This window comes from Panthera leo, chromosome B1, assembly GCF_018350215.1.
Source record: "Panthera leo isolate Ple1 chromosome B1, P.leo_Ple1_pat1.1, whole genome shotgun sequence".
Taxonomy (NCBI): domain Eukaryota; kingdom Metazoa; phylum Chordata; class Mammalia; order Carnivora; family Felidae; genus Panthera; species Panthera leo.
Window position 1 is genome coordinate 35,765,179 of NC_056682.1, and position 26,165 is coordinate 35,791,343.

The window sequence follows — 26,165 nt, forward strand, 5'->3', positions numbered from 1 at the left end:
CGGCCCGCCGGGGCAACCGCTGCCCACCGCCCCGGCCCCGGCCCGGCCTGGCCCGGCCCGGCCCGGCGTGGTCGGGAAGGAGGCCGGGCGCCGACGTGTTTCGCCCGTGGAGAGCCAGGGGGGACGCTGAAGCCCGGCGTCGCAGCGGAGGGGCGCCTTCAAGTGCTGCCAGGGCTCCCTGGGGAGCCAGATGGCAGCGAGAAGGGCGAGTGGGACCGGGAGGTTTCTTCCTCCCGAGGAAGAGAGGCTTGAGAACGTCTGTGGATCCTGTAAGTCTCTAGATGCCCCTGCCCCCGCCCTCTGCCCAACACAGTAGCCACTGGCCGCATGAGGCTGTGGAGCCCTGAAACAAACGCGCTAGGCCTGATTGAGATGTGCCGAAGGTCAAGTACACCTCGGATTCTTAAGACTTAGTACACAAAGAAAATGTAAAATAGCTCACTGATGATGTTTGATGTTGATTACCTGTTGAAATCGTAATATATTAGATATATTGGGTTAAACGGACTAGATTAAAATTAATTTCACTTGTTGCTTGTTCCTTTAAGTGGATACACCACTGGTGCAGAGGTTCTGCAGAGGAAGCGACAGCTGGCCCGGTTGCCCTTCTAGCAGCACCAAGGAAAGAAACAGAAGATGGGTCTTCCATGTTGAGGCGCCCCCTACCAGGGCAAGGTGAGCCCAAGAATTACACAGGCAGAACCCTCAACAAGAGCAGGGTTTCCTGGAACGTCTGGAGCAGCAACTCTTGACAGTTTAAAGCCCATTTTCCCTACCACCTCCACCTCCAACCCTCAGGAATGGAAAGATCTTTCTGAGAAGAGGGCTGATATCTGTTCAAAATGTATTTCTGCTGACCACTGACATCTGATGAGAGGGTGAGGGGTAGCCTCTATCACAAAGCTGTAGGACCTAGAGCTGGGGGGAGGGGGTCTTGGGGCTTCACCGCACTAGCCCTGCCTTTTGGGCTCCATTTACCAGTCAGGCTGAGGCCCAGGAGACAACGACCTGTCCAGAGATGGCTGTGTACCCTGGAGTGGAGCCTGGAGTCCAGGCTAAGTCACGAGGGATGGGGGGGGGGGGGGGGGGGGGCGGGGCAGGGTTCTGCCCAGCCCATCCAGAGCTGGCATTTGGATCTCAGTTCTCTGACAACTGCTTGGGAAAAAGAGACCTTTTAAAATAGTCCATCTGCAAATGGGCCCCTGTGAGGAGCCCTATGGGAAACGAGAGGAAGCTTTCAGGACAGAATGTGTAAGAACAAAGGGAAGAAACAAGCCTGTTGTGTACAGAGAGGCCACCTGGAGAGCTGGAGACCTGAGTCCAGTCCTGCACTGTGTTTTTCTGGGCCAGCTTCCTCATAGGTAAGGGAAGCAGCTGAATGGATTAAATCAGCTTTCCCCAAGAAACTCTGGGATATAGTGAAAGTGCATCAGGAATTCATAACCTTTCATTTGGCTTCACTTTAAAAATTTTGTCTTAGAACTTCTAATAAATGTTAGCGGAAACATGTGTTATATGCCAAAAGTGTTGGAGCCCACTGATGTACAGTTGACCCTTGAATAACATGGGTTTGAACCGTACAGGTCTGCTTATACATGCATTTTTTTAGATACAGTGCAACACTCTGTAATTTCTCATCCTTAAGATTTTTTCTTTTTAAAAAAAAATTTAAAAGGTTTTTTATGTGTGTTTTTGTTTTTTGTTTTAATGTTTATTATTTTTGAGAGAGAGAGAGCACACGTGGGGGAGAGGAAGAGAGAGAGAGGGAGACACACTATCCAAAGCAGGCTCCAGGCTCTGAGCTGTCAGCACAGAACCCAATGTGGGGCTCCAACTCAGGAACCGTGAGATCATGACCTGAGCCGAAGTCGGACACTTAACTGACTGAGCCACCCAGGTGCCCTTATTTTTTTGGTGTGTGTGTGTGTTTGTAATCTCTGCACCCAATGTGGGGCTAAAACTCACAATCCCAAGATCAACAGTTGCATGCTCTTTTGACCAAGCCAGCCAAGTACTCCTCTCCCTTGTGATTTTCTTAATATTTTCTTTTCTCTAGCTTACTTTACTCTGAGGATACAGTATATAGTGCCTATAACATACAAAACATGTGTTCATTAACTGTTTTATGTTAGTAAGCCTTCTGGTCAACAGGCTATTAGCAGTTAGATTTGGGGGCAGTAAGAAGTTGTATGTGGATCTTCGACTGCACGGAGGAGTCAGCACCCCTAACCTGCATGCTGTTCAAGGGTCAACTGTAGTTAAAGTCTGACAGATTAGTTCATTGGGGAGAAGACCTTTGAATAAAGCCTTCCCTCCTGTCAGTTTAAATGAGGGTGGAAGGCTATTGGAGGGTGAATAGTTTTAAAGGTGCAAGTCACTTAAGCCCTGATTCAAGAAGAGGGGGCATGGACACTGCCACTCGATGGGAGGAATGAGAATGGATTTGTGTGCATTTTTAAACCACCACAATTTTGTAACTACTTATCTGTATGAATCAGGATTTTCCTGATACTATACAGCCAAATGCAACAAAAAAGGGCAACTGTCATATACAAATCTCAAAAATTTTTATTCATCAGAGCTTCTTTGTTCTCACTCATTTTTATAATTAACTATAAAATTCTATTTATAAATGTATTCCAATTACTAATAATAAGATGTAATTTTTACTTTTTTAGTGTTTTTATTTAATTTTGAGAGAGTGTGAGCAGGGGAGGGGCAGAGAGAGAGGGGGAAAAGAGGATCCGAAGCAGGCTCTGCACTGACAGCAGAGCATGATGCAGAGCTCGAACCCACGAACCGTGATACCATGACCTGAGCCAAAGCCAGACGCTTAACTAAGCCACCCAGGTGCCCCCAAGATACACTTTTTGAAAAAAGTTTTGCAAACCACTAAGTAATCATGAAGATTTTGTATCTGTTCATGTGCATGTGCCTGCGTACGTGTGTGTGTGTGTGTTGCAGGAAGAGGCACTGAGAGATTCTTCTAAGGTTTTGTTTTAGGGACCCACCTCCACTTCAGGTCTCCAAATCTCAGGAACTTAAAATCCTTTAGGTGTTAGCATGCAGTCTGCCCCACCAAAAGCATCTCCCAGTGAACTGTGATCAAACACTGCCTCAGCATCCCTTGATGCTCAACACCCTGGGAGTTCCGTGGCCCTGAGGATGCTGGCCTTGTCACTGCTGAATCTCTAATGTTGGAACAGGGTAAGCCCTCCAAACATTGGTTGAACACCTAAAACTGGGTACTGGCGTTGGAGACTATTCTCTCTACGCCTCCTAGTCGGCCCTCCTTGCTACCCCTTGAGAGGGAACTACGTTGGGGAAAGTCCTGGGTTAACAGTGATGAAACCTGGATGTCTGTCTCCATTCTCCACTCATTCACTTACACGTACCTTCAGGCTTCGGCTGAACTCTTCTACAATTTTCTCATTGCCTAAAAGGATTAAAATGATCTATGCTGTTACCTTGCAGGTTGTTGAAAGGATAAAACCATGTTGTAGACGTATGAGAGCTTCTACAGCTTAAAATAATTGTCTGCATTGGAGGGATTCTTATCCCCTTTGCTTTTGTTTCAGCCAAAGGGGATAGAAACTCGTCTCAGGGGTAGCAGACTGGAATCAGGTTCCAGCTCTTAGGTTCATACTCCAGCTCACCTAGTCCTTCTGAATGCGCACCTCTTTATGCACCCACATCTGGGTTCTGTTCTGGCCAGGTGAGCCCAGCCCCTCCCTTCAAGCATCCACACCTGAAGTCCTCTGATCTTCCAATCTTCACCTCCTCCACCCACCTCCACACTCCGGTTCCCTGTCTACCGGAGGGTAGACTGTCTCCGGTTCCCTGTCTCTGGTTCCCTGGCCACCGGAGGCCTTGCTAAGTCAACCAAGACCATGTGACCCACCTCCTCCCTCAGCCTCCACTTAACCAGCCGTCCGCTAGATCTCACCCAGCATTTCTCCACTGATTGGTTTTCCCCGCCTGCTCTTCACAAGTCAGCTCACCGCCTACTCCTACACCATTGAACTCTGTGTGTTTGGCCTCCCCATTGAACGGTGAGTATCTTAGGCCCCAGAGGGTGCATTCACGTCAGGTGTTGATGAGCTTGACTGCCAAGGTGAGTATATAGGGCCTCAGCAGAGGACAGACAAGCTTTCCTCCCAGCTGGCTCCTATATCAGGCTCCACAGTGTGACTTTCTGCCCTTCCTCCACACCACCATCACACAGCCCAGAAGAGGAGGCAGACGGGACCCTGCTATGCTAGCTCCTGCTTTTGAGGGCAGTGTGTGTGCTGTCCCCACCTCTTCCGACCCTACGTACTCCCCATTTGAACCCTCACTCCCATGGATTTCCTCATCCTGGTGTCACCTCTCCCTCCTTCCCAGATCTGGTGACTCAGAAAGAACAAATAGATTTGGGGGCCCAGTGCAACCTTTTAATTCCAAGCAGAGTCCCCCTCCCACAGCATTATCACACACACACACAGTGGAAAGGGATGCCAGAGTCTGGGCAGGTACCAAACCCAGCCCCAGGCAAAAATATATATATAATTATATACACATATGTTTCTGTAGAGAAGAAAAGCTGGGAGTGTGATTAAAGTAGGGCAGAGAGTTAGGAGAGAAAGCAGCTGGGGAGGTGCCCCAATAAATTACATTCTTTAGACAGCGTGGTGGGGGATGCGTGGGAATGGACGGGACCTGCTAGCCAGGACACTCAGCCTGGCCTCTTGATCCCATCCAAGGAGCCTGAAGGCCTGGGTTCTGCCCGGGACCTGGGTGCTAGAAGTCTAGCGGACTTTGCCTGCAGGCTGACGGCGGGCTGAGGTTCTGCAACATCTCCACTCTAAGCCAAGGCTTCTGGGGAAGCCACAGGGCTGGAGCAAGAGGCTCTGAAGCTTAGGGGTCACAAGGAGAGGACAAGGTGAGCTGGAGGGCAGGGTGGCCTCCTTGTTAGAGGCTGAGTTCAAGCCTGCTCCTGCTAAGAGTCAGAGAAGCCAGAGGCCCAGGTGTAGGGGAAGCTGTCCAAGGTGAGGTGAGGAGGCGTGCTTGGGTGCACACAGCATCCTGGGGCTCTCCCTGCCTGCCTGGATGCTTCCCACCCTCACCTGCCTCCTAGCAGGTCCGAGGGTCCTACCCACCCATTTGGTCAAGGCAGCCAACATGCCTGACCACTAATGCTGCCTCGTTTCTCCTCACTCTCTTGTGGGGACCTTCATGTGGGGTTGGGGTGGGGAGAGGGTACAAACATTAACTCTGTGTGTGCTGGAGTCCAGACTGGGTTTGCCCTGTGCAGTGAGGACCAGGGATGAGGGAAGGAGGCCCCCCCTAGCTCATTATGGGGAAGCAAGTTCATGTCCTACAACCCCAGCACTACAGAGGTCTTGGTTCCTCCTCACCTGGGGAATGGAGCCAACCCTACCTCCGCCCCACCTCCCTGCTCCCCCAAGGGATGATGCTTTGGGGTCTAGTGACCCCAGCTCCAGAGCCCTGAAGCAGCAGGGGACAGGGTCAGTCAAGGAGTGGGAGGGGTGGTCAGAAGAGAGAGGCCTTTTTCTTGAGTTCATTCCTCTTCCACAGGGCCAGCTTGCTAAACTCTTCAGGAGACATGGAAAATACTCTTGAGAAGTCCTCCGCAGACAGATGCCTCTGTAGAGGGGACACGCAGAGGCAGCTTAGGAACAGGGGCGCAGGGTGGGGCTGGCCAAATGACTAAGGGAGCACTCAAAGAGGCCCCCGGTTCTCCCCATCAGGCAGGGGAAGGCACCCCATTAGTGGCACCTAAGCCCACCCCACACATTTCCTCCGCATACCTCAAGCCTCATCCGATCCACACCTGGAGGCAGTTTGGTTCTCCCCTTATTGGTCACCACCAGCATTTCGTAGGGATAGATCTGGGCAGGGAGGGGAAGGGGCAGTCTTAGGCTCATAGAGTTTCCTGTCAGTGTAACCCTTCAATTCCCTGGGCCCCTTATCAGCCTGTAGGGGCCCTCAGGGCTCATGCCATTTTTGCCAGCCATGTCCCCCAACTTCCCTGCTGCCCCTCCCATCATCGACCCCTTAGTGCATTCACTTCCCTGGCTTCTCCCCCCGGCTGGCTGGCCCACCCCCACTGTAGATGGTTCTGTCCCCGGCCCACCACCCCTGACTCTGCCCCTGCCCCTCACCTTCTGCTCCAGCACACAGGGCAGGGAGTTCCCCCGGTCCATCCTCCCCCTCTGGCCCTCTCCGTTCTGGGGAGACCAAAGCCGCAGTGAGCCAGAGTGGGGCAGGGAGACCTCCCCAGCCTTACCCTGGGCTTCTCGAGTCCTTACCAGGCCTCTGTGGCCCCACACCCCCCGCCCCCAATGCTGCCTGTCACTCATCCATGGCTTCTGCTGCTCCATGTGTTCCCCTCCAGGAGGCACTCACCTGCAGGCCTGTGGGAGAGAAGAGTCATTGTCTGGAGGTAGCTCAAAGGTCAGCAGGCCTCCAAGCCTGCCAGCTCAGCCTCCCCAGCCTCCAGTCACAGCCCAGCCCACATCACAGACACGGAGCTGCCCTGGGGCCTGCTGAGGCCCCTTTCTTTCCCTGCTCGCCTGGTATTGGATGGCCCTGCCTCTCACCTGGGCTTCCAGTCTCACTCCCAGAGGGGCTGAAGTCTGTGGACTGTAGCTAGAAAGGACATGAAGGGATCAGAAGGAAGCTGGAGGATTCCACACTGTTCCCCCTCACTTTAAGGGTCTCCTGTGCCCTCAGGATGCCCAAGTAGCTCAGTCCCTCAGAGGTGCCCAAAGACACACTCTTCCCTGGCAGGCGGTGATCTCTGGTCTGGGACCTTACCCGGCTCAGAGTGGTCCTGCCATAGGCGGGGAGAGAAGATGATTTTGATGTTCCTGCATGCAGGGCTGGAAGAGAGCAAGAGGGCCGGTCGGTGCCTTTGGACAGCCATTCCTGAGAGGGCTGCCTCCCTGGCCTCCCCTGCCAGAGGCAGGGCTGTGAAGGGCAGACCTGGGGGGCCCGGGGAGCCCCTGTTGGCTTTTCGCTCTTGCCCATTACCTTCAGCAAGCGGCACTGTGCTGGCAGCTCTGGGCTGTCTCTCTAAACAAACACACATTTGGACGAAATGCCCAAGTGTTAAAACTGATAGTTGGCCAGTGACAGTCAGATGATGAGGCTCACCGTCATAAGATGAAACTCTGGACTACAGAAATATATCTGAAATTTCATCAAAATGACGGACGGAATCATAATTTACAATTAGCAATGCTAGTAATCACATTTCAGATGTATGACGTTATCATACAGAAACGATCATTTCCTCAGCGCCATCAGCTGCTAGACTGTGGCAGCAGTATACTAGCACAGAAGTCCGTATACACCATGTTTGCGGGGCGCCTGGCCGCCTCAGTGGGTGGAGCATGCGACTCTCAACCTCAGGGTCATGAGTTCGAGCCCCATGCTGGGTGTAGAGATCACTTAAAAATATCTAGAGAGGGACTTCACGTGTGCAAGATCAGATATCACTTTGAACTTACACATTTCATAGGATCATTAGGCGTTCTATCTCTACATATTGTTGGTTTTCAGTAACAGGTTTTCCTAAAGAGAACTTTGTACCTAAGATTCTTAGTTTGCCCAGATCTCAAAACTCTTTCATGTCCAAATGCTAGAAATCATTGGCAATCTATGGCAATCATTTTGATTAACATTTTTTTAAAGTGTATGTATTTATTTATGTAAGTAATCTTTACACCCAATGTGGGGCTTGAACTCACAACCCCAGTATTAAGAGTCACATGCTGGGGCGCCTGGGTGGCGCAGTCGGTTAAGCGTCCGACTTCAGCCAGGTCACGATCTCGCTGTCCGTGAGTTCGAGCCCCGCGTCAGGCTCTGGGCTGATGGCTCGGAGCCTGGAGCCTGTTTCCGATTCTGTGTCTCCCTCTCTCTCTGACCCTCCCCCGTTCATGCTCTGTCTCTCTCTGTCCAAAAAAAAAATAAATAAAAAACATTGAAAAAAAAAAAAAATTAAAAAAAAAAAAAGAGTCACATGCTCCTCTGACTGAGCCAGACATGTGCCCTGATAAACAATTTGTTTGAAGGTTCAGCCTTGACAGATTCAAAATTATAAGGAATTGTCTTCTTAAAACATTCTTTTAAGGGGCGCCTGGATGGCTCAGTGGGTTGAGCATCCGACTTCGGCTCAGGTCATGACCTCACAGTTTGTGAATTCAAGCTCCCATCAGGCTCTATGCTGACACCTCAGAGGCTGGAGCCTGCTTTGGACTCTGTGTCTCCCTCTCTCTGTCTCTCTCTATGCCCCTCCCCTGCTCACGCTCTGTGTCTCTGTCTCTCAAAAATAAAGAACCGTTAAAAAAATTTTTTTAAATACTTCTTACTTTTGTATAGGAAATTATCTGTTTCTACAATGATCATTCACTATTGAAGCATTTCATTTCTGTGATAAGTATACATTTATATTTCAAATGAATGATAGAATTTCAACCTACAAAGCATATCAGAAGATTTTCACTTGGAATTATTTTTAGAATGCTCATTTACGTTTGAAAGTGACCATTTCAACACTACCATCAAGTCAGAATGACATGCCTGTTCACAATTCTGAAACTGTTGAAGCTGATTAGCTATGACAGTAACGTAAGCAGTCAAGCAGTCATGTGATCAGTGGTCACATAGGAGTTCAGGGATGCCAAACATGATGGTGTGGTAGATATTTGGCCATTCAACTCTGCAAGGCCAAAATGGAAGTTAAAGAGCTAATTTTGACTGAATAGCAAATTCTGGTAGAACATGAAGATTGAATCCAACCTTTGGGACATCTCTCTATCTGTTTCTTTCTTCCCGCCTTCACTATTCTACATTCTCTAAAAAGGCCTTACTGTAACTCTTCCCAATCCTACTGAAATATCATCCTGGGGACCTTCAGTCACCCTGTGGATGTCCAAGCACATATGACTCTTACGGCTCCTTGAATCCCACCCCCTCTGTGGCCTTCAACTCAGCCCCATCAGGCAGCCCTTCCAAATGGCCACCCCCTAGGTCTTGTCCCCAACTGCTGCACATTTGAAGCCTGGGAATCCCACTTTGCAGCCACAGCACCTTTCTTGTTTGCGGCTTCCTTGCAGCCTCATTCCCAGCACATCTGTCCATCAGTCTCATGGGGACCTCCAGTGTCTTGATCCCCCTGCTCCCCGCTTCCCCTGGGACCTTTGACCCATGGCGGGGTATATAACCACTTTCACCACCACTCAGCAGTTCACCCAGCCCCTCATCCCTTGACACCTGCCTTATGAAACTCTAACCCTGGATCAGCCAGCTCCTCTTGCCTGCAGGCCACAGAGATAAGGCCCACACTGCGTGGATGATCATCACTACAGTCCGAAAGACTGGCAACAGTTCCCCTCCCCTGCAGCGTCTGGTCCTAACCTTTCCAGTCTCACCCAGCCTCACCCTCTTTCCGCTCAGCAGACAACCTCAACTTCCCATGGGGCCTGCTCCCAGACCCGAGTCCCCAGCCCTCAGAGAAAGGGGCCTTTTAAGGCTCACCTCCCACATCCTGAGGCTGGGCCTCCTCCTGGGACCTCCAGCTGGACATTGCTGGGGGTCTTACCACTACATACAAGCTGAAGACTCAACTTGCCCTTCAAGCTTCCAACTCAGTAAGACCCGGCTTTCACCTACATGTACTTCAAGCCCAACATGTTCTAAACCAGTCCCTTCATCTTTCATCCAACCCCTTCCTCCCTCATCACATCAGTTCCAGGTATGTCCCCACCTAGCACCCAAGCCAAGACCCTGACTCGGCTCTCCTTTCCCACAGCCAGTCAACCACTTAGTCCAGTTGATTCCACCTCCTATATATTTCTCAAACCCACTGCCTCTCCTCTGAACCTATGTACAGTTTTAGTCCTTATCCAGACTATTGGGAAATGTGTAGAGTGTCTCCAAAGATGGCTTGCACATTTTCTTCCAGCCCATGAGCCTCTGTACCACTGCCTTCATCAGGCAGTGGAATGCCTCTCCCCTCCCTTGAGTCTAGGCTGTCCCATGAGCTGCTCTGACCAATAGGATGCAGAGGAGTGATGCGGGGTGGCTCCTGAGGCTAGGCTTTTAGAGGCCTCATTGCTGCAGCTTGGGCTTTCTGCTCTCCCTCCCTCTGCTGCAGCCGCCCTGCTCTAGGGAAGTCCAGGCTAAACTCCAGTGATTTAGAGGGCTTAGTACCCAAAGCCCAGGCCACCCTCCCCCCCCCCGCCCCGTCTCTCTGGCTAATCCCTGCCACCCCAAGGCACACTCTAGGCTCTGTAACTGCAGGCTCCTGCAGGCCCTGTAAGGTGGCCAGGATGTTTCCTGTTCCTTGCCTTTGCTCGCACACTGTCCTGTGTCCACAATGCCCTTCTCCCCCACTCACTCTTTCTCTTCAAGACCTAGTTACCCTCCTCCCCGACCCTCCAGCCCCAGGCCCAGTCACGATCCTCTCGAAGCACTCACTGTGTGCCTCTCATGTCACCACAACACCTCCCCAAACTGCACTGACCGTAATTCTCATGTCAGCTTCCCCATGGACCAGGAGCTACTGAAGGACAGGACTATATTTTTGACTCTTTACAATCCCCAATGTCTAGCATATGTTGAACACACAATAAGTGTTTGATAAGTTAAACAAAATTTGCTAATTCTGCTTTAGTCTTATTCCACAACTGGCATTCTTGCCCTAAGGAGAACACGAGTGCCTTGAGCCAGTGACATGATCTTTTGTCCCTTACACCGCAGGAGCACAGAGCTGGGCATATGATAAACAAACTCAGACTCCGATTCTGGCCTCAAGGTCTGGCCAGGTGATTCGGAGCCCCCCCACCCCGTGGCACTCACAGGTATGAAAGGGTGTCCGGTCAGGCAGAGAGCGAGTTTTCCTCCGGATAGGCAATGACTTTTCCATCTCTTCTTTCAAGATCATCTTTCCCAAGTTGGAAGTAACCTGGAGAAGGAGAAAGGAAGATGGGTCCAAGACTTCTACCCTCATTTCTCATCTCCAAAAGGTTCAGAGCTGGGTATCTGCAGGCAGGACTAGGGACTGGTTTCCGAGTGGCTCGGTGGTGCCCTGGAGCCTGTGGGGCCTGTCACTGTCTGATGCACTGCCACACCGGGTTTGGCCACCCTGGAGAGCAAGGAATCAGCGCAGCTCATCGTAACTGTATCCTAGTGGCTTCTGCATCCCAGAGCACAAGTCCGTGCCACCGTCAGTGACCTTTCCAGGACCCCCAACACCCTTTCTCCTGCTCTGGAGACCAGTGGCCTGCTCTCTCCTTGCTCCTCTTCCTGGGAACTTAGCCTACTGAAGCCTAGCACTGTGAGGGGGCACGCTTTTCTTTCCTTTTGACCCTAAATTAACTAGTGTTTCCCAAAAGCAGCACGAGGTCCTGGTGTCCATTCAGTAGCAGCAAGCTGAAGTCCTGGGAAGAAGGGGGGGTCCTCGTGTTCCTACAAGGATGTTCTTCAGGCATGACACCATTCAGAACAGAACAGCTAGTGAACCAGAACTTTTGTCCCCAAGAAGATATAGGCAGGGTGTCTGGGGGGTAGTGAGATGCTACCTTACTGAGTTCCTCTCTCTGACGCTCCCTGAGAGCCTTCATCTCTTCCCCAGAGTCGTCATCTTCCTCCTCTTCCTCTTCCTCTGCGCCCCTCCTCGATGCCTTCCGCTTCCTCCATTCTGTCTCTGGGGAACACAGGCAAAAGTAGGCTCATCAATCAGCCATTCGCTCAACAAGCATTTGTCAGGTGCTGGCTTTGTGTGTGGCAACTGGGCTGCACCTTGAAGAGAACACTACAAATTATTTTGTAAAAAAATAAAATAAAGGTAACGTTTTCTAGCCTTGTGGTAAAGCTGAGTAGGCAATGCACACTCACATGACTTAAATTTACAGGGGACTAAGCCCTTGTCTTGCTCCTCTTTCTCTTTCCCAGAGCTCCTGTCACAGAGCTTGGGAGGCAGACTTCTGGTAAATGTCTGCTGAGTGGCCAAATGAAAGGAAAGTGAATGAAAGACTAACAAGCAGGGCCACACACACCAAGAGCCATTGGACCACAGGGAAGGGCGATGAGCTGAGAGGGCCATGAAGGACGTGGGGTGGGCGTGGGGAGAGGGTGGGTTCATGGAGCTTCAACAGCGGCTCTCAGGAGGCAGTATCCCAGGCCTCCCTTTCCCCTCTCCAACACAGTGTCCTACCCACGACGGCCAGCGACGGGGGGCATGGCCAATAGTCGGTTTCAATCTTGGCTGGCTGGTTGGGGTCAGGCGGCTGGGCTGCAGGGAACTTGGAGGACTCGATGATGAGGTCCTCGATGAGGTGCTTGCTCTGAGGGCTCCCTCCCATGGACTCTGCAGGTGAAGGTCAGGGTCAGCCCATACCCCCTGCCAGGCCACCTCGGCCTAGCCCAGCCCCTAACTCCCTCTCCTGTCCCCTTTCACACCTGTGAGACCATGGGTGTAAACACAACACACAGCAAAGAATACAGAGCAGAGGTTATATGCTGTTATGAACAGCTATTCTCCCACGGTCCCCTAGCCGGTGGCGCAAAGCAGCCCAGGTCAGTGAGGGGAACCCTCACCTCTCTGCTTGTAGATAGGTGGCTTCTTGTAGATGTTGGAATCTGGGCGGGTTGTCTCTGTGGACAGGGAGCAAGAGCAGATGAGAAGGAGGATATGCTGATGGTCGGTGAGACCAGGCCAATGAGGAGGCACAAATGGAATGGAAGAAGGCAGGAAATTCATGGGCTCCTGCCAAGAGCCAAGACAGAACTGGAGTTCCTACAGCTGTCCCTCAGGGGATTGGGACTTTTCCCACTTTTCTAGTTGGGTGGGAGGGAAGGCACCATCCGTCTGTGGTCCTGCCATCAGGGGTTCCAGCCAATTCCATAGTGAGCATATACCCCAGAGAGTGGGGACGGACAGTAAAAAGCTTGGGTTCCTGCAGGAAAAAGAGGTCCCAGGGAAAGGGTGCAGCCACAATGACAGTAAAGCTTACCAGGATGGTGGAAATGGGGTAGGCTGGTCCGTGGGGTCCCAGTGGCTCTTGGGGCTGAAACCTGAGAGATGGTTCCAGGGGACCGGCTCTCTGCCCACACCTGCAGAACAGAAGTGTGGTTCACTGAAGCTCCCAGGTCTCCCACCCTACCCTCTCCAACCCAGAGAGACACTGCTTCACCTGACTCCACCATCTCTGTCCCCCCCACCGTAACGGCCCACAAGCCCCCAACCCCAGGGCAGAGGAAGGGTATCCAAGGACTCGACCTACTGATGATGTCTGACCCAGGGAGAAAGGGTTAAATGAGGTCCTGGGTCAGACAGACAGATGGACACAGAGCTGGTCAGCAACAGGATGAGGTCATCCCATGGGCTCTGCATATGTGTGGGGGAGGGGAGCCGGGCAAGTGTCAGGTGTGGGGCAGACTCACCTCTGGGGATGGTGGGGGGGATGTGGATTTGGGTGACAGTGAGCGCTGCGGATGGAGAGGAGGCTGGTCAGAGCCACAAGGGTAGGGGTAAATCCTCATCCCTAGAGCCCCGGAAGGGCCACTTCATCCCCCGCCCAACTCTGCACCCTTGCCTGGCCAATTTCTGAGCCACCTCTTCTCTCTCAGTCCTTGCCAGTTCCCAGAACTGGCCCTCCATCCTTCTTCATCCTAGTGCTCTCCTGGGCAGAGCCCTCTCTTTCTCTGGATGTACGAAGAAGCCATGGATCTTGGAGCAGTGTGCTTGTGCTCTGAGGGCCAATTGAAGGTGGCTCTGACCCTGTCCTCAGAGCCTAGCGCCCAGGGGAAGGGACAAGACCCACAAGCAGCCAGGATGGGGTCTGGGCTCCCAGCAGGGTAGCCCCCAGCCTGCCCCCAGCCCACAGTTCAGTCATGACACTACCCCTTTCTGGAACGCGGCTTACGAAGTAGCTGCCACAAGTTCTCTCTCATACTTAAATAGCTGGTGAGGTGGGAGGGCAGATGTATTGCCTCGATTTACAGGAGGGGAAACTGAAACCATACTTTCACACAGGTCACTCAGCTAGGAATTCCAGCCTTCTCGTCCAGTGCTCCTGAGGGCTTTTGGCAAATTTGCTTTTTCTGTCCACTCACACCCTTTTCCTCCATGACCCCCCCCCCCCCACCGGCTCTGTGAGGCTGCCATTCAAACATGGCCTCCCCACTCTCTGCATGGAGGTTATCCTCCAGCCTCCGGCCTGTCTCTGCCTGCTCTCCACAAACACTGGGTTGACCATTGGTTGATTTCTGCCCACAGTTCCTTTTCTTGTTTTGGAGTCTGGCCACCAGGAAAGGAAGCGTCAGAGGGATTCCACCTCCTACCCGGTGTGGCTGGGGGAACCCTTTCCCCCAAGTCCTGTCCAAGAGGAGCCTCCCACCCCTCACCTCCCGGCTTCTGGGAAGCTCCACATGTTCCAGGAGAGAATAGGTAAAGTGGGGCTCGTAGATCATGAGGTCAGGCCGCTCGATGTCCAGGATGGCCTTGTCCTTGGGGATGGCAGCCAAGTCCTTGTAGCCCAGCACCTGATTGTCCATCTTGGCCTGAAGGGAAATGGTGTGAATGGAACAGATGTGCCAAAAGCCTCACCTAGAATACTGGCCTTAGGAAGAAAATGGGCAGCCAGCTGAGATGTCAACTCTTAAAAGTTAATAATTCTATTATTTTAATTTTAAGAGTTTAGAGAGTCACCTTACAAAACGATAATCCTTTGCCTAGCATTTTGGGTACAATGAGGCAGGACCAGACCAGAGAAGGGGGGTGTGGAGAACCTTCTCTGCATTTCTGGGTTCTCTCTGCCCACCAGCCCTGGCAGGACCATCGTCAGGGAGGCTCTGGGTGAAGTGGCCCAGCAGTGTCCCCACCCCATCCCTGTCCCAGCTTGGGGGTGCTGGTGGCCGAGAAGTACTCACCACGATGCTGGAGGGAGAGCCAGGAACACTGGAGCCTCGGGAGGAGCTGACGCTCCCAGGGGAGGTAAGTGGTTGCTGGGGAGAGTGAAAGGCGGGCGGGTGGGAATGAGCGTGCGTGCCAGGGCCGGGTGCGGGCTGGCTCTCCTCCGGGCGGAGGGAGGGAAGGAGGGTGGGGCTGGGGCAGGGGAGGGCTTCCCTAGGCCTCTGGGGCCCCGAGGTGCGGCTCTGCAGGCAACCAGCAGGTGGCACCGTCGACTCCCGACCTGACCCTCGGCGGGGAAGCCTGGCCCCACCCGGTGCCCAGGCCGCGCACTGCCGGGACGTGGAGGGGGGCGGGGAGGGGGGCAGCTTCCGCGCACCTTCTGCAGCCGTTCCATGCAGCAGGGAGCTGGCCGGTCCGGTCACCCGCAGAGCCCCGTGCGCGAGGGTTGACGACAGGGCGTCAGGCTCTGCCCGGCTCCTGGGCGCTGCGCGCTCGGGGCCACGAGAGCAGAAAGTGCGTTCCACCGGGCTGTGGCGTCCTCATCCCTCAGTGACTCTCCCGGCTGGTGACCGAGTGCCGGGCCTGGGAGGGAAGAACGTGCCAGGGAGGGCGGTGGGGCCCCGGATCTCTGGGAGCTCTGGAGAGCAGGGCGGAAGGGAGCCAGCGCCCTTCAGGGTTCAGGCTTTCCATTCGCTCAGCCCCGGGTAAGCAAGCGAGCGCGCGTGTGGACGGCAAAGCGGGAAAAGCGGAGGGACTGCACTTGTTTTTGAGCCATTGTTCTCTGGCCGGAAAGGAAATGACTGCAGGGGTCACCCGTTCCGGTGCAGCCTCACATTCCGGCTCAGTCACACCTGCCCTGCCCTGGGGCTGCAGTCCGGTTTCAAGCCCTGGTTCTCACTCCTCTCGGCCAAGGCCGTGGCCTCTCTCCCTGGCTCTGTGCTGGCGCCTGTCCTTCTCCCTACTCAATCCATTGTCCATTGTGCCCCCTGTGTCTCAAATCCCAGGCAGGTTTAACACTGAGGGACCTACTGAACCTATCAGGTGAACAGACTGGGTGGAGATGCAGTGAAACTGACTTGGCATGAAGTGGCCCTGTCATGGGCTGGGGGAGGCCTCCTGGAAAAAGGGAGGGGAGTGTGGAGGGACACCACATTCGGTGTCCCTGTCCCTGTCCAGCAGGCAGTCTCACTTGCAGGCATTTGATAGAGTCCCCTTTGGGGTCGAGGCCACATCCCAGCTCTGCACAGCCTTCTGCCTGTGCTGAGGCTGTCCTCTGAATTGCTACTTCTCTACAAGGCAGGGCCCCTAGCTTCAGCAGGAAGGCATCCCAGCTGGCACTGCTGCCTCTTTGTTCCTGGGGAGTTGGGTCTTGTCTGCTGCAGTAGATTATGAGTTCCCTGGGGCCACAGTCCATGTCTTCCCCTTCATCCCTGATTCCCTTAGCAATCTTCCCATCCCCCCACTGCCTGTACTAGACACATAATAACCACTCAGTGAATGCCTGGCTGACTTTCCAGCCATGGTGGCCATGGGCCTTAGAGTGCAGAGAGTTGATGGCTACAGAAGGTACAGGGAAGAGGCAGCATGAACTCTGGACCAGAGTACCTGGGGGTGAGTAGACTCTGCTACTCAGCAGCTGTGTGACCTTGGGCAAGTTACTTACTCTCTCTGTACTTACATTTCTCATCTGTAAAATGGAAGACAGTCATAGTATCTATGTCATGGGGTGGCTCTGTGTATTAGATAAGTTATAAAATGTGAAATGCTTAAAACATTATAAATTCTACTATGTGGAGTATTAACTATTATTATTTCTATTTCCCCAAGGGCTAATGAACTTTTGTGTCTTTTCTGTAGCTGTTCTTTACCACAGGGGGTAATGAAAGACTGAGGTCATTGGTGCTCCCAATCTTATCACCTGTTACTTTGTATCAGGCCATTCTTCTGCTCACCCTCTTTCCCCCACCAAAACCACCTGCTTGCTGCAAAAGCAGCCCTCACTCCCATGTCCCTGCTTTTGCGCATGCCCTTTCCACTATTCTCTGTCCCCTTCCATGTCTCCCAGAACCCACTAGTCCTTCAGGGGCCATCCTAAGTTCTGTTCCTCTGGGAGGCCTCCCCTACTATTCTAGGCCTTCTTATAACGCTTCTCAGAATTCCAGTGGGACTGAAAAAGAAACCTGAATAACTTTGCCCTTGATTATATGTTGCCTAATGCCAGAAAATGTTTTTTCACTAACCAGAATGAGTGCTAACTTCTGGAGGACAAAACAATAACAATAGATATCATTTTTTGAATGGTCATGTTAGGTACTTTGATAAGCACTTTTTTTTTTTTTAAGATTTTATTTTTAAGTAATCTCTATGCCCAGTGTGCGGCTTGAACCTACAACCCTGAGATCAAGAGTCGAGTCGCATGCTCCACCAACTGAGCCAGCCAGGTGCCTCTGATAAGGACTTTAAAAGAATGATTTTGTTTCATCCCCCCTCAACAACAAAGGTAGACCCATTTTACAGATGAGAAAACTGAGGCTCAGGTTATAAAGTTGTCCAGAGTCGTGAGCTGAAAATGACTGTGTCTTCAGCATTGGCATGATTCAAAGTGCCTGCCTAGTGCCATGTCAGGTGCATTGTGGGGATAGACTAAAATCTGCCACATTTCTCAAGTCTTTTTGAAATTCTAGAGTCAAGGCTTGTCTAAGACAGGACTCTGGCCATCAGAGTCACACTAGGTATTTGGTTCCCATGGAAAGACTCCATTCCAGAGCTTTATCCTTCTCTTGCCTTCTTAGCTCTCACTTTGTAATGCTTTTAACTAGGCGTTGAGGATCAGAGTAAACTCTAATACGTATTCAAGAGCTGTTAGTTCTTTTTCACTCCTCTCTGATCTTTACTGTGTTAGCAGCCGTTGTCAAACTAACTATATACTTGGCTTAGCCTTAGAGCCAAACACTCATTCATCCATGTATCTACCCATCCTTCCATCCATCCATCCATCCATCCATCCACCCACCTATCCATCCACCCACCTACCCAGTCATATATTGCTTTATCCATTCATCAAATACTTCCTGAGTACCTAATTCTTCAGTAACCACAGACAACACTCAGTGATAAGCCTTATGGAGAACAGAAAGATGAGTCAGGGGAGCCAAGCTGCCCCTCCAGAAATGAGGCATGTATGTAGATAACTTGCGCGCAAAGCAGAAAATTACATGTGCTAGATAAGATAATATAAGGAGCCATGAGAAGTCACAGGAGGAGGGATCACTCCTGCTGGGGTGTTGAGAAAGGAATAATAAAAAAGATCCCTTAGAGGAGGTATTCGAGGTAGGCCTTGAATGCCCAGTTTGAGTTCATGTAAAAACCGAAGAAATGGATTCTTGAGAGATAAAGCAGCATGAGCAAAAGTAGAGATACGGGGAGCAGCACTGGGTCTGGCTAGGGAACAGCACATATGGCTAAATTATAGAGCTCATAAGGTTGAAATATGTTTGATGCAGGAGGTCAGGGGTCAGATTATGGAGGCCTCCAACCCAGACTAGGGGATTCAGACTGTATTTTGTGGGCAAGAGGAGCCATAGAATGCTTAGAAACTTTTTTCAAATAAAGAAGTGACAGACCCAAGCAGTGCTTTGAATGTGGCTTCAGCCTGGAAGACGAACTGGACAGGAAGGGGCAGTGTGGACAGAGACCAGCCTGGAAGCTACGGCAGCAGTCAGGCAGGGGCTTGTGAGGGCCTTGACTTGGGTATGTGGCCCATGATGGAAAGGAGGCAAAAGGGAGAGATCCTAGAGGCACAGTGTGCAAAACAGACTTGATCTGGAGAACCCCTGGGGGAGGGGGAGGTGGCTGCCCTCAGAGACAGAAGGGGAAGCATGGAGTTCACTTTTTGAGGTCGAGGTGGGTGCAGTCGATGAGCCCATGGGAACATCCAGGAGGAACAGGAGGTTGAGGGAGGGGCAGGCTGGAAATAGAGATTTGGAAGCCATCTGACTACAGACAGTACTTTGCACATGAGGTTGTCAAAGGAGAAAAGAAGTTTAAAACCAGCATCCTGGGAAATACCAAGGGGACCAGAATAGTCACAGATGGCATGAAAGGGAGAGGTGAAACGGAATGGCCAGCTCCTTGGGGGCACGGAGTGTATCTAGTGCACAGTAAGAGTGCAATAAATATGGAGAAAAATGGTGGGCAAGTGGGGCTGAGAAAAGAAGGTCATGGAGCCAAGAGTCCCTGGCCCAGAGAAGGCGGGAAGTGTTGCAGGGAGTGAAGGCTCTCTGGTTTGGTGGCCTGTGAGAGCATTTCCAGAGGAGTAGTGAGGCTCCCTTGTCAGGGCTGGCCTAGATAGCACACAGGCAAGAAGAGTGTGACAGAGGGTGGTAGAGGGTTGGAGAGTGGCTCTGGAGGAGGCCAGATTGGCTGAAGGTGTTTAAAGAAAGGGAAGACCTGAACACGCTTGTAGGCATTGAAGAGGGAAGAGGGATCCCAGCAGGGGAGAGGCATGTGGTTCAGGCCCAAGTGGAGGGCTGGATTTGGAAAGAAAACTCTAGGCTTCCCTGGAAGGAGAGGAAAGGGAAAGTTGGGTATCCACAACACAGAGGCATGTAGCCTGGGCCAGTCCCATTGGGAGGCCATTATTTTCCCAGGAAAAGTGACAGATAAGGCCATACACAGATCTGACAGGTTGGTGAGCAGAAGCTAAAGGCAGTAGAAAAGGTCTGGTGGGGAGTGTGGATGGCTGAGCTGCCAGGGAGAACTGAGGGTTTCCATGTGTTCTGAGCTTCAGGCTGAGCCTGGTGGTAGCCCTGGCACCTTCCCCTCAAGCACCTGTGTGTGTGTGTGTGTGTGTGTGTGTGTGTGTGTGTGTGTGGCAGGGAGGTACAGGATGAGGCAATGACTGTGTATCAGAGTGGTAACTGCCCAGGCAAGAAGTGAGGGGAAGGGTACCAGACCAGCCACGTCACTGCAGTGCACAATCGCCCTGAACCCACACTCACATGTGCACAAACACTGGGCTTCAGGCATAGCCACTCAGAAACAGGATTCAAAATAATGATGTGTCTGCTCTGTTGCCCAGGCCTTTCCAGAGCTGTCCACAACCCTGTGGCAGTCCCCTGTGCTGGGTCTCATCCCCTTAGCCTCAGAGTCTCCTCTCCCTTACTCTGAGCCACATTCCTTTGAGCCTGCTTGGCAGTGCCCAGTGTGTTAGGAAACACGCTGACAAACTGATCTCTTACTCTTCCAGGGCACTACATTTTAATTTAGGGCTAGCCTTAAGAAGTGAAGTTCTTTCTGGTGAAATTTTAAGGAAAAATGCTTTGGGGTGGAGTTTCTCTCTCTCTCTCTCTCTCTCTCTCTCTCTCTCTCTCTCAGGAGAGAGAGTGAGGGAGAGGGCGAGAGGGAGGAAAGGAGGGATTTCTTGGCTTCTCTCAAATCACATTATGCAGGCAATTGCTTACTCCACCCACAAGAGGCCCCCTCCCCCAAAGCGAATTTCCTCCCAAGTCAACACCCACTCTCCCCTCCTCCAGTCCTGACCCTCTCTCCCGACCGCACACACCCCTTGTGTCTGCACATGCACATGCACATGCACCCCCTCGGTCCCAGAAACTTCCTATGAACCAGACCAAAAGGGCAGGCTGCAGCAGGAAGGGAGGGCAGGATGGAAGGACAGGGAAAGAAAGAAAGGCGGTGGAGGCAGGCAAGCCCAGGTGGTGGAGAGGACTTCCCAGCTGCTCACTCCCATCACACACTGGGGCTCCTCATCCCTCCTTCTCCACCCCACCCTCCCCCAGCCCCGAAGCATTGCCTTATCTGAGCCACCAGCCCAGCCCCACCTCACATTGCCCACCTGCGCATCTCCATGGCAACTAGAACCTCTCAGCTTTGGGCTGGGGGTGATAAGACCTCTGCACCCATCCCAGCCGGCTCCTCCTCCAAATAGGACTAGCCTGGCTGTGCCTCCCTGGACTTGTAGAAATGAAGGCTCAGCGGGCAGAACCACAGCTGGGGACCTCCAGTCCAGCCTCTGCTCATATCCTAAGCCAACCCCCGCTGGCTCTGTGCCAGTCGCTGTGCCGTGGACTTTCATAACATCCTCTTTACCCTCCACACCAGCCTTCCCCACTTAGAGATGAGGAAACTGTGGCTGAGAGGCTGACTTGCCAAAGCCACACAAATAAAAGGCAAGCTGGAATTGCTACCCAGGCCAGTGTCAGGCTAAAGCCAATGGACAGTCTTCTCAGTGGGTCTCTGAAGATCCTACTTCAATCTGAACTTGGGCCTTGGGGCTAACCTTATGTAGTGCTAACCCTACATGGTGGAGCCACCCAGATTCCTGCCCGCTGGCCTGACTTGTGGACAAGGAACAGGGAGACTGGGGGACTGGGGCTTTGTGCCCCTGGGCAGGGTCAAGCCAGCCTGGGTGTGGGTGGTGCAGAGAGTAAGCAATTTATGAAACGAGGCAAATGAGCTGTCCAAGTGGGCTGGGGTCAGTGTGGGCAGGAACTTTGCCCCTCTCCCTTTTCCCCAGTTTCACTCACAGTGTGACTGCCTGCCTTGCCCCTTCCCTGCTCCTTCTCCACTCTCTGCTTTCCATTCCCTTTTTCTTCTCTTTCTTCATCTTTCCTCCCTTGGCTCTGTTTCCCTTTCACACTGTCCTGCTCCCAGCCCCACCCCCACAGTTACTGTGGCAACAATTCAGTGCCAGAAATAAAGGAAGGAGCCAGCTAGGTCACTGGTTCCCAAAACAGCATCCCATCCTGGGGTGGAGAGGGGAAGAGTGGGCAGGAGCAGACCAGCAGTAGCCAGGGAGGCCTGAGGGGGTACGTGTGGGTGGGTGGGTGTGGGTGGTTGTGTGCACGCGTGCGCAGGGGGCACCCATGCTTGCTCCAAAAGGACGTGCAAGAAGGCCAGGAGAGGGCTCCCAGCTCTGGGCCAGCAGTTCATGGAGCATCCATCAGGCCTATGCCTGCCCTTCTTCCCTTCTCTTCTCATCCCCATTTTTTAAGGCCTGTTCAATATGCTAGGACTAGGGTTGGTGTTCCTCTAATACCAACATTATATATATATATCACCCTCTCACACTCTGCTGAAGCATCAGGCAGGGCAGGTGGGCCCAGAATCTGGGCCCCAGCCTGAGAACCCACCTGCTCAAGGCCCTGCCCCATCTTTGGTCCTGATGACAGCAGGACTGGGCCCAGGCAGCCCCTTCCACTCCCCCCACTTCACACAAATATGCATCTTTTCATTCAGTTTCTCCTAGACTTCTCTTGTGTTGATGTATCCTTTCTCTATACCTTCCTTCTGAAGAGGCCCCTCTTTCTGTGTGCCCCCCAACTCCTCAGGCTTACTTGGTCCTCAGCATGCTTCTGCTCTGGTCTCTACTTATAGCTGGTTCTGTTGGTGCATTGTGGTACCACTGGTACAAAGTAGATTGATAGAGCTGCGGGGAGATGCAAGGATCTTGAGTCCCAAGTTCAGCTTTCTGAATTCTGAGGGTATCCTTACTCTGATGTTTACACACACACACACACACACACACACACACACACACACACAGGCTCCAAAAGAGGAATTCCTATAGACCTGCATCCCCAGGTGAACTGCCTGACTCAGGTGTTGAACATAAGGAGAGGCCAGCAGCACTGAGGCAAGACACATGTGGACATAGCACTTTGCCCACACAGGCAAGAGCCCACACTGAAACACAGTTGCAGAACCCATGCACCCTGCTTGCAAGATCACGCCCCCACTCTCCCAGCAAGGCCCCCACACAGTGACACACAGTGCTACTGACACCCACTCCCACCCACCCACTGATCCTCTCTTGGCACCCTTTCTCCATGCTCACAACCACTCGCATCACGTGCTGACACCCCCTCCCTGAGCTGTGCACATGTATGCCCCCCATTTACCCACTCCCTGGTGGCTTCCCTGCTCCCTATTCCCAAAGCATGACTGCCTTCCTTCTCCTACACCTGCCCCTGCTCCCCTGACTCTCAAACCCTGGCAACACAGTCCCCTGGGAGGGAAACACTAGGTGCATCTGCCCAGGGAGGGGGCTTGGCCTGCTAGGCTGGCAAGGGGTTGCCTCTGGATCCTCACAGGCCTGAATGTCTGCTCAGCCCCCAGCCTCTTCAAGCACTTCAGCAGTGGCCAGGAGTGAGCAGGGGTCAGGCCTGCAGCCACGCCCTACCACCCAACATCATTCTGCATTTGGTTCTCACCCCAGCCTGGCCAGCTGAGGGCTAGAAAGGGGCTCACCAGGTACCTCCTCCCAAGGAACACACCCCTCACCAACAGCATTCAGGTGTCTGTGTGTAGTGCTTCCCCCTCAAAACCTGCAGCACACTGGCAGCGAGGGGGCAACCCCTACCACTCCCCGTTATTCAGCAAAGAAAGAACAGCTCCCCTGCCCACCCCAGTGCCCCCCCAATTCCATCACTTGCACTTCTGCCCAGCACAGCTAGGTGAAGGGGGCACTGGGGTGACAGCATGAACCCTCAGCCCTCTTCCTCAAATCAGGCTTGATGAGATCAAACCCAGCTAGTCCCAGGGTTTCTCCCCCTGAACAGCGGCCATAGCTGACCCCTCCTAAGGGGATCCCTGCCACCACCCAGAGCCTCACTCCCAGACAGGGGTTGTGGCCCAAAGTGCCCAGAGAGGGGAAGAGAGACGGGAGACCCTGCCACCTACCTCTTCCCAGACAGTGTCGCCCAGATGCTCTGAGGCCCCAAGACTGGGCTGGGCAGGCACAGGCCCAGATCCCAGCGCTGTCGCTTTTTCTCCAGAGCCAAGGTAATAGGCGTCTCTTCCAGGAACCCAGCCGTGCTTTCCCAGAGCACAAATAGCAGGAAAAACCCGGCTTGGGGTAGGTGGGCGGGTGGGGGGAGCTGGCACAGGAGGGGACCTACCCTCTGAGCCCCCACCCCCTCGTCCCCACCCTGCTTCTCCACAGGCTTGCGCTTGGAGCCTGCGTCTGGCGGTCTGGCGGTCTGGCGGGCGGGCCTCTGGCTCCCCCACTGCACCCTCCCCACCTCCAGCTGATAGCGTGTGGCCGGCCTGAGGGTGTGTGTTTGTATGTGTCTGCGCTTCCACCTAGCTCAAAGCTGCAGTTCAATCCGTTTCAAACAAGAGGAGCATTAACCCGGCATCATGACGAAGCAGAATCGGAAGCGAGCTGTTGGCCTTTTTCCCTTTCCCACACCCCCAACCCTGCAACATTCCATGCTCACACACTTTCATACACACACACACAGACACACACACAGCCCCTCAAGCCTCCTCATAAACAGAATTTGAGTTGGGGTGGGGGCAGAGGGGGCTCTACTGATAACTGAGAGATGACAATACCTTTTTCTCCCAGCACCTGTATCTCCTTCCTACTCCTTGCCTAAGAGCAGCAACGGAGACCTCTGGGGTCCTGCCTCCCTGGGGTGCTAAAGGGCATAGACTCTCAGCGGTAAGGAGAGGGTAAAGATGCCGGAATTGGTCACTCAAGGAAGGCTTAACCCCCTCCTGGTGAGGGACGAATGGGAAGATCTGAAAAACCAGGTTCTCAGCACAAGAGACTGGGTTGGCCCTTAGATTACCAGAATCCCCTGGCAACTGTGAGAAGGACCCCATCTCTCACTGGGGCAGCTTCATCGAAAGGGAATTTCCGGCCAGGTAATGCCCAGGTCCCAGCACAGAACTACAGGATGTGCCCTCCCTGTCTGGGAAAACCTTCACAAGTCCAGGACCCTGTCATTGGCCTGTTGGTTCTCTGTGGGCACAGAGCAGAGCGTGGTTCATCTTTGACCCCTGGGAGGCAGGGGAGGGAACTCAGCCGGCTGGCCCTGGCCGTGGCCCCAGCAGTCTCTCCACCTCACAGCAGACTTGCCTACCTAGGCAGCCCTTGCTGTTGCCCTGGTAACCACTGCCCACAGCCGGTCAGCTGATGGTATGAGCTGTCCTTCGGGAAATCTAGAATCTGGGGAGGGGGCTCTGGGGTATCTGAATGGAAAATCACAGGGGGAGGGTCTTGAGGGGGACAGGTGAGAGTGTGCTCCAGACCTCTTGCTCAAGGAAAAGAGGACAGGAGCGGACAGGTAGGGACAGTAAGGGAGGGATGTCTGGGTTAGTGAAAGATAGAGGAGAATGAATTTCAAAGGATGGGCTCCAGAAAGAATGGAGAAATGAAGAAGGCAGGCAGCTGAGTGACTGAGGATGGGTAGAAGGAATTCAGGCTTAGCTGCTGGGGAGTGGCTAGGGAGAGGGCCCTGTGGAAAGGAATGAGAAAGCCTGGGGGTGAGAAAAGAAACATCTAACCATGAAAAAAAAGGTCAGGACATGATGCAGGAGGGGGTGTACCTTTGATGTGGCAGGAGGGGCTACAGCCTCGGAGGAGGGGGAATCAGGCCTTTCTGGGTAAACTGCCAACCTCAGACAGCCTCTCTGCTTCCCTCCCTTCAAGCCCACCCTTAAGTGCCCTGGCCCTGCTGCCAACCCTCCAGGAGACCAAGCACCAGGTGCTTTTCCACCTCAGCCCTTTAGGGCCCCTGATTTTTCCCACTACCACGGTTCCTGTCCTGCTCCCACTTGCCCCCCACCAGACAACGCCACCCCAGGAGATTTGTCTTCCGGTGCAAGGGTGACCAGAGGTAGGGCTGGAATGAGCTGGTGTGGGGAAGGACAGCTGTGGACAGGGGCCTGGAATGAGGTAGCTCATGAGAAATGGGTAGGAGTCTCTGTGGCCTGGGAGGAAGGGAGCATTCTCGTCTGTGAAACAAGGCCCTTCTCGGATAGAGTGGGGGAATCCAGGGGAAAGGGCAAGGGGAGGGGGAAGGGAGGGCTCTCCAGTACCTTCAGGGGCCTGGGGCGTGGGGCAGGAGCACGGCAGCTTCCTCGGTGACATACACCTCCATCCCTCGGCGCATCTCCTCTCCGCCTCCCGTTGCCAAGACAACCTGCCGGCTCAGCCGCGGCGGCAGCAGGGAGGGGGGAGGAGGCGCTGTGACTCCTACTGCCTCTTCAGTGATGGAGGGAGGCGGCCTGAGGTCTGCCTCGGTGCTGAGGTGGGGGTGGGGTAGCTGCAGGGGCCAGGGCTCCCACTGAGTCTCCCCTCCCCATTTCCATAAGGCTCTGGGGTTGGCTCCCAGTATGGCCTCAGGACAGCTCTAATTCAGGGCCATATAGCAGGCCGAACTTGCAAAGGGAGGCAGCACTGGGCAGCATCCTCCATTCCAGAAAGCTTGGT

At 53.3% G+C, this 26,165-nt stretch overlaps 1 protein-coding gene and 1 long non-coding RNA gene across 13 annotated transcripts in view; one reads left to right on the top strand and one right to left on the bottom strand.

The window, feature by feature from the left end:
• Positions 1–4: 4 nt before the first annotated feature.
• LOC122216882 lies at positions 5–1,678 on the top strand. The gene is made up of 2 exons (XR_006201167.1): positions 5–269; positions 549–1,678. It is a non-coding gene; the product is annotated as an uncharacterized LOC122216882 (long non-coding RNA).
• Positions 1,679–3,464: 1,786 nt separating this feature from the next.
• Positions 3,465–26,165, bottom strand: part of DMTN (dematin actin binding protein) — a 28,327-nt gene continuing 5,626 nt past the window's right edge. Inside the window, exons 1-16 of one of the 12 annotated variants that reach the window (XM_042934645.1) lie at positions 23,624–23,857; positions 15,300–15,505; positions 14,941–15,015; positions 14,416–14,571; positions 13,453–13,497; positions 13,023–13,122; positions 12,607–12,663; positions 12,224–12,376; positions 11,589–11,713; positions 10,867–10,972; positions 6,820–6,884; positions 6,603–6,651; positions 6,409–6,416; positions 6,165–6,230; positions 5,811–5,891; positions 3,465–5,646 (exon numbers count right to left, since the gene is read on the bottom strand). In XM_042934645.1, coding sequence (XP_042790579.1) covers positions 5,533–5,646; positions 5,811–5,891; positions 6,165–6,230; positions 6,409–6,416; positions 6,603–6,651; positions 6,820–6,884; positions 10,867–10,972; positions 11,589–11,713; positions 12,224–12,376; positions 12,607–12,663; positions 13,023–13,122; positions 13,453–13,497; positions 14,416–14,571; positions 14,941–15,015; positions 15,300–15,317 — 1,218 coding nt within the window. In that variant the 5' untranslated portion in view covers positions 15,318–15,505; positions 23,624–23,857 and the 3' untranslated portion in view covers positions 3,465–5,532. Of the gene's footprint in view, positions 5,647–5,810; positions 5,892–6,164; positions 6,231–6,408; positions 6,417–6,602; positions 6,652–6,819; positions 6,885–10,866; positions 10,973–11,588; positions 11,714–12,223; positions 12,377–12,606; positions 12,664–13,022; positions 13,123–13,452; positions 13,498–14,415; positions 14,572–14,940; positions 15,016–15,299; positions 15,506–20,777; positions 20,850–21,468; positions 21,490–23,623; positions 23,858–26,165 lie in introns of those variants that run through there. The other 11 variants (XM_042934647.1, XM_042934646.1, XM_042934644.1 and 8 more) reach the window with 11 other exon arrangements.